At 33.5% G+C, this 7,563-nt stretch overlaps 2 protein-coding genes across 2 annotated transcripts in view; one reads left to right on the plus strand and one right to left on the minus strand.

Moving 5' to 3' along the window:
* Positions 1-718: 718 nt before the first annotated feature.
* On the minus strand, positions 719-5,165 carry UNG (uracil dna glycosylase). Its single transcript, XM_011015212.1, has 6 exons — positions 4,806-5,165; positions 4,335-4,714; positions 3,958-3,988; positions 3,443-3,578; positions 1,750-1,833; positions 719-1,081 (listed from the first exon to the last, which is right to left on the minus strand). Exons 1-6 carry the CDS (start codon positions 5,041-5,043, stop codon positions 1,015-1,017), a joined length of 936 nt encoding a protein of 311 aa, XP_011013514.1. The 5' UTR covers positions 5,044-5,165; the 3' UTR covers positions 719-1,014.
* A 1,881-nt stretch (positions 5,166-7,046) lies between these two features.
* Positions 7,047-7,563, plus strand: part of LOC105119411 (uncharacterized) — a 4,508-nt gene continuing 3,991 nt past the window's right edge. Inside the window, 1 exon segment of the mRNA XM_011017553.1 lies at positions 7,047-7,105. Coding sequence (XP_011015855.1) covers positions 7,047-7,105 — 59 coding nt within the window.

The raw sequence follows: 7,563 nt of genomic DNA on the forward strand, positions 1-7,563 counted from the left end.
CAACGCATAGCAATCAAATGGGTGTGAATGATTTTACTGCAATTTTTTTATTATATCTAATTAGTAATATAATTCCCCTATCTCAATACTATAAATTAGCCTCGTTAAAATAATTCAAAAGACTGGATATCGTTTTCTAAATTAAATTTCTATTTTTTTTTAGTTGGGTATTACTCTCTTTTTTCCTCTATTGATCAAAACCCAGACAAAAAAAAAAAAATTATCAAGTTTAAACAGTTCCAATTATTTAGGGTTGGATTGGAAAAGTGGCGCGATATAGTTAAAAAGTATGCACCATAATTTGACATAGATTCTACTTTTTTTTTAAAAAAAAAAAACATCTTAGAAACCTAAAAAAAAAATTGAATAGCACCCAAGTTGCATGCATATCTCGAAGATGATATGATTTCAAAGCATACACTCGATGCAAAATTTATTAACTGGCCATTGCCAATACCGTGTTGAAAACTCTATATAATATAAAGAATACAGCAAGTATTATTAATCCAATGTTGTTGTGAAATTTATTAGCTCAAACTAACTAAAAAATACCCTTAAATGTTTAAAAAAAAAACTTGTGAAGCTTCCAAGCTCTTTCCCTTAAATGTTTTTTTTTTTAAAAAAAAACTTGTGAAGCTTCCAAGCTCTAACAATTTCCGAGCTGCTATTACATCGAATCTCTCTTTTATCTTGAACAATAACCTTTTCAACTTGATACTGCATTTGAATCTCATATTGATTAAATGCTGTTACTTTTCCGAGACAAGATTAAAAACAGGTCCTTTAGCATTAGATTTTTGGACAAGGAAAATCACCCAAAAAATACAGGATAATGGCCAAGCGCGCAGTTTTTGGATACAACCAATGTTGGGACCGTACAGGGAAGTCCCTTCACAGAAAGGCAAACAACAATTTATACATAAATAGAGCCCCAAAAACTTGTCTTGCTTGAAGATTCTAGAAATACTGACAAAGCCCTGCTCCAAAATCAATATCAGTAACTGGTCCATCGATTCAAAGTTGCCATTCAATTGGGGAAATTCCCATTTGCGCCAAGAGCTGATTTGTGCGAGAAAAATGCCTGATCACATCATTTGCAAGCAATCGTTAACAGTCCTGTCATTTTATTGAATTCATCGAAAGGGAACAAGGTTTCCTTTTCCTCCTAATGAATTTGAATTTCCTTCATGTATTGGATCCATGAGTTCTGTAAATTTTTTTAATGACATCAAATTTTAACATAACCAATAATGTGACCTCGCACAAGTAAACAATTCAAGATACTTGATGATTCCGTAATTAAATAAAACAGAGGAAAGGACATATTCTTCCTTGTGAATTATCTTATCAGTGTGAGTTAAAAAATAGGGATGAAATTGTTGGATCCCAACAAAACTATTTTGAACTGCCTAAAGCGTTCCCAGTCCCTTAAAAAGTCCTATTGTTTGTCAGAATTGTTATCTAGTTGCATTCGATACCAATTTGCATGAACTTGGGGTTCAAGGGACAAATGATTCTCACTATTCAGCCCCAAGTGACGAAACTTAACTTCCTTAACTGCCTCTCACTCCCTTTGCCTTCTGATCATGCCTAACACCCATCACAACTCATCAGCTCTAAATCTGAGAACTCTAAAACAGCAACTAATAAATTATATGGATGAAAATGACAAATTACTTGTAGTGATTTTCTTTTCATTTTAAGTATATAAAATTGCATTACAATTACTATGCATGAAAACAAACTAACCTGCAGCCAAAGAAGCCTCTGTTTGCAGACAAGCCAGAAGGATGTGCAGCCTTCAGAATGTGATGCTTTGTCAGGTCAATTAACCTGGGAAACAACCTTTTTATAAGCATCTGACTGGATATTCAAGCTACTAAATTCCTCCAAATTCATCACACAAACTGAATCATTTTAAGTCATAAAAATGTTAATGAAATCATCCATAAAAAGCAAACATTCCTCTCAATTCATTCATCAAACAAAACTTGAGTCATTTTGGTTCATAAAACCGTTTATGAGAATATTACAACTTAAGGAAAAATTACTCTCTCAAACCTGTCATCTTATATAAAATGTTCAGTCCTTGCATTTGAAACTATTGTATCTTCAACAATGACCATAATCCTTACAGTTGAAACTATTGTATCTTCAACAATGACCAAGTTTGTACCAGAATAAGCATAAATAAATATAAGGCAAAATGCAGGATAAATGATCAGGATTGTACATTGAGGACTTCTATTTGGGACAGCTGAAATTAAGGGAAAGAGTATGGTCAATTAGAGTTGGAACTTGAGTTGTAAATTGATGAGCATAAAGATGATAAAAATTCAAGGATAACGAGCTAGGGCATCGCAGCTTCGGAAAACCACAATAGGCTATCAAAGTTGTTTGTTTTATCTCTACTAAAGATTGCAGGTTAGATGCTTTATATACAGACCATCAGTGTTCCTAGTCTAAAAGGACGAGGAAATCTAAACAGGAAAGACAAGCTTATATTAAAACAAATGCTAGTAGTAGGATAAAGTTGATTATAATTAAGATATCCAGAGAGTAGCCATTTCTTGTGTGCAACAAATCCTGAACTTACAGAAACACCTTTAATGCTTAAATCTCAGAACATCCAAAAGATAACATAAGAATCTGAATTAACATGAGAAATAAGATTCAAAAAATGAGTAAGGGGGCTTTTAAGTCTCAATATTTCTTTTTTGTAAAAAAGGTGCATGTGCCAGGCCTTTTGAAAGGCAGGAGTTGGGGCAGTTCCACAGAAGAAGCCCAGTCAGCTAGCAAGTTAGGCTCTACATTAAACCAAGACCATAATTCTACATTCCTTTGATATTCAATCTTGCTTTTCCTTCGGTGCATGTGCCAGGCCTTTTGGAAGGCAGGAGTTGGGACAGTTCCACAGAAGAAGCCCGGTCAGCTAGCAAGTTAGGCTCTACATTGAACCAAGACCATAATTCTACGTTCCTTTGATATTCAATCTTGCTTTTCCTTGAATTTATAGTTCTCCATGTCAAGGCAGATGACATTACACAGAATGTCAACTCATTTAGAATGCCAAAATGTGTGCATAGTTACGCTGCATTCAGGTTTTCAGCAAGGTGACCCAGCAAACAGAAGTGTTTACCATTTGGTGAACACATATCCCACCTTATGCATGCTTCAGAGCCAATTGATTAAACTACAGTATACCTGTTAGGGAATTCAACACCCAAATGCACTCTAGTCTCTTTTAAACTATATTATTAGGCCAAAATTGTTGGAGTGAATCAACTAAATACTCAATCCATTGACTAGAGTGTGTGCGCGCGAGCGCAAGTGTGTGTGAGAGAGAGATACAAGGGAGGGAGGCAGGGAGGGAGACTTTTGTTAATACAGCAGATATCTTATTCATTTGCTGCACTGAACTAAGCTTGCATGATAGACATACTTGGATTTCTCCTGAGCTGAGTTACCCCAAAGAAGAAAAACAACTCCTTCCTTCTTCTGTGAAATTGTTTTGATAACAGCGTCAGTGAAATGCTCCCATCCTTTCCTTGAATGAGAATTCGCTTGGTGATTCCTAACTGAACAGAAACAAAAGATAACCAGAACCTTTCATGTTGAACATTTTCAGATACGAAATGTTAGACCCTGAAGTGCCAAAATGTCTATAACAAAAATATTGTGCTTCACTAAATATAGCTCTACCAACTGCCTCATCAAATTCACATGCCAACATGGAAAACGTGTCACAATTGTCATGATTCATAATTCTTCCACTATACACAAAAAGCATGCCATGATATTCAAAACTTATACAACAACTCCATCATTATAGATTGCATTGATTATGGGAGCTTTTCCACCCACTGGCTGAATTTATCCCAAGTTTCCCTGAAATAAACTGGCATCAAGCAAATACAAGTTATTTGTGAAATAAATTGGCATGATGAAGAATCTTACCAGTGAGAACTGTGTTGAGCAATAGAACACCCTGAAACAAAACAAAAAAAAAAAATCCAACCTAACATTTTGCATGGAAAAAAAAATATTGTAACAATGGAACAAATCTTTCACTCCAAATTTTTCTTTCCAACCTAACATTTTGCATAGAAAAAAAAATATTGTAACAACGGAACAAATCTTTCACTCCAAATTTTTCTTTTATTACTAACTTTATTTCTCAACAGATTGTACTTCAAATTCGTCTATTTAATGTGATAAGAACCCAGATCAATCAAAACCCCTGTTCAGATCTAAAATTAAGTTGATAATAAGTAGCACGTCTAAACAAAGAATAAAACAGCAAATAACATATGATTGCTAGGGAGAATTTTTACCTGAATAGCCCATTTTTCAAGATTCCCATGAGACGGAATGGAACACCCCAGATCCTGCTTAAGTTCCTTGAAAATATTAACAAGACTAGAAGGTGCCTTGACCCCTTGAGGCACAGAAAAAGACAGCCCCATAGCCTGACCAGGGCCATGATAAGGATCCTGTCCAATGATTACAGCCTTGAGCGTATTAAACGGTGTCGAATTCAAGGCATTGAAAATCAAATGCTGCGGTGGGTATATAGCTACACTCCCGTTACTAATCTCACTTTCCACAAATTTACTTAGATTCTTAAAATAAGGCTTTTCTAACTCCTGTGGTAGCACCTCTCGCCACGTGTCCTCCACCAACAGTTCCTCTAAATTCACATGCCCGGAGGAACCTGTATTGAGATGAAACAAACAAATCAAAACCGTAGAAAAAATAAAAATGGAAAGTAAAATTGAAATCGATTTGGGTGAAGATGGTGTTGCCTTTGGAATTGGAGACTAATTGAGAACATAGTTTGAGGTTGCGTTTGGATTTGGCGCGTAGTTTGTTGAATTCGATGCGGGATACTTGGTCAGGAGTGAGGTCGGTGGAGGTTGATTTTGCAGAGAGTGATTTGTTTAAGAGATTTAAGGGGTCTGTTGGGGAAGGAGTGGAGGAAGAGAGTTTAAGGCGCTTGGCGGGTTGGAGGAAATCCATTATTGTTTTGGAAGAGGCAGCCATCGCTTGTTCCGCTTCGCTCTGCTACTGTGTTTTGGCGGGAGGGCGGGTCGCGAATGATAGATTAGACGACGGTTTTGTCTTTAAGGGAAAAGCCACGAAAGGAATGCCATTGCTTTTTGCGGTCTCATTGTTTTGACGGTTGTGATTTTTCGATTCCTCTGTTGTATTACTCTCGAGACCTTTTTATATAGGTATTTTTGTAAAAACTTTTTTTCATTAAAAATATTATAATATTATTTTATTTTATTTTTATTACTATCACTAATTAAGACCTCTGCTCAAGGCTCAGGTTTTACTAAATTATTAGGTTAATTTTTTTAAAAAATTAAAATAATATAATTTTAATAAAAAATAAAAAAATAAAAATCAATAGATTTGCAATTAGATTTTATTGGATTACATTAGGATTTTTTTTTTATTTTTTTAACTCAGTTCAATTTTAATTTTAAACTGATCAGGATTAACCCACACTAACTGAGCAAGATTTTAAAATTATAATTAAAATATTTAATTTTTTAATAAAATATAATTTAAAAATCAAAAATTTAAAGTTTTATGTTAAGAGAGCCTCATAATGAATGATAAACTCCATTATTACAACACTTCACTAAACAACATAACTTAATTTATTTTATTTTATTTTTATATTTTAAAAGTTTTTTAAAAAATAAAAGTTATTTTATTTTTATATTTTAAATTAATTTTTTTTATATATTTATATTATTTTGATAAGCTAATATCAAAATTAATTTTTAAAAATAAAAAAATATTAATTTAATATATTTTTTAGTAAAAAATACTTTAAAAAAATAACAAATATACTTTTAAACATACTTTAACATTTAAGTATACAACAAACAAACCAAATTTATTGGTAATTACATCGATGCTTTTCATTTGATATTCATGTGTGTTGTTAAAATATAATTGTTTTTATCTTAAACATGTATTTGATATTTAAAAAAATAGAAAATTACCATCAACATTATGTGATTTGTTTTTTTATTTACCCACTATAATTTAACAAAATTAAAATCTAACTATTCTCATACATAATATATTATAAACCCAAGCAAAGAGTTTGAGATTCTTGCATTAGACAATTTCCATGATCTTGTTTTTTGTTTGGAAAAAAATAGTTTATTTTTATTTTTATACCATCTATCTTATTTTTGACGCCAATAAATAAAGTGATTTCTGTAAGTTTTTTGACATAGAAAAAATTCATTTTCAAATCAGTATTGACTCGTAATTCACTCGCTGAACTAAAACTATTATCATGATCACTATGTAGAAGAAATAGCCGAGTAGCTCAAGACTTCAATTTAACATTGGAACTGCCATATACATTTTTGTTTATCAAGGATTCAAATCCCTCTCTTTAATTTATCAATATTACAAAATGCTGAGATTAAAATTCTCTCTTCAATGCACAATTTATCTCTATGATCCTGATTGAAACTAAAATTTATTGTTTTTAATTAATTTTCTTCTTCTCACGTTTGCTGGAATCTCTCCTCTCTTTTTTTCTACTTTAGAAAGCCTCAGATCGATAAGAACTCTAATTTTTTATTTATTCAGTTATTTTAACCCACCTATGATCTTTTCCTTCAAATCCTCCACGCTCTCTAGGCATGGACATCGTAGACACGACGGCAGCCGGTGGTTTGCGCGCAAGCAATTTGGTGGAAGCGATTTGGTGATGATGATGGTGAGCTCAGTTGAAAGAAAATGGAGGAGAAGTGGAATTTACCCAGATCTGAACTGGGATGGAAACACTCGATTGATGTGACCATGCCAAGTTTCTAACATATCCTTGGAAGCTTATGACCTGTTTCTTTGCAATTTTATGGGATTAGAGATAAGAAAAAGGCAGCAGATTGCATATGTCCACTCTGCAAAGATCTCTTTAGAGCATGAAAATGCCACGCAACAATCACCAGCTAAAGACAGACTGGTGCATGGTGAGAAAAACCTGCAGTAGCGTGAGGTGCGGAATGAAAATGAGAAGTCGAAAGTTCTCCTTGGAGAGTGAATGGGTAACACGTTTGGCTTTCTCAAGGTTGTCAGCTTCCAGCTATGGGGGGACTTTTTCTAAACGAGGTGGCATATACTAGCTGCTAAGCCAGGGGGTTATTGCTAGCTTTCTTGAACATCTCCAGAAAAAAATGGGTAACCTGTATCTCCTTGCTGGATTTTGCAGAAATTTGGATTGAAATTAAACATGATCTTGATTCCAGCGTTTTAACATTAGCTTTGATTTAAATGAATTTTTATTGGTTGGATATTATTAGAGAATAATATAAATTATAAATATTAAAAATTTAATATAATTATAAATTTGAATTTCATCATATCTATTTATATAATAAAAATCGGAGAGTGAATGGGTAACACGCTTGGCTTTCTTAAGGTTGTCAGCTTCCAGCAATGGGGGGGCTTTTGCAAAACGAGGTGGCATTTACTAGCTGCTAAGCCAGGGGGTTATTGCTAGCTTTCTTGAACATCTCCAGAAAAAAA

The sequence above is a fragment of the Populus euphratica genome, unplaced genomic scaffold (genome assembly GCF_000495115.2).
Source record: "Populus euphratica unplaced genomic scaffold, PopEup_1.0 scaffold5.1, whole genome shotgun sequence".
NCBI classification, from domain to species: domain Eukaryota; kingdom Viridiplantae; phylum Streptophyta; class Magnoliopsida; order Malpighiales; family Salicaceae; genus Populus; species Populus euphratica.

Coding starts and splice junctions, on each gene's coding strand:
- UNG (XM_011015212.1), bottom strand. CDS start 5,043: ATGGCTGCCTCTTCCAAAACAATAATGGATTTCCTCCAACCCGCCAAG. Junction 3,579..3,957: donor GCTCAACACAGTTCTCACTG/GTAAGATTCTTC, acceptor GTTTCTGTTCAG/TTAGGAATCACCAAGCGAAT. Junction 1,834..3,442: donor TCAGCTCAGGAGAAATCCAA/GTATGTCTATCA, acceptor GTTGTTTCCCAG/GTTAATTGACCTGACAAAGC.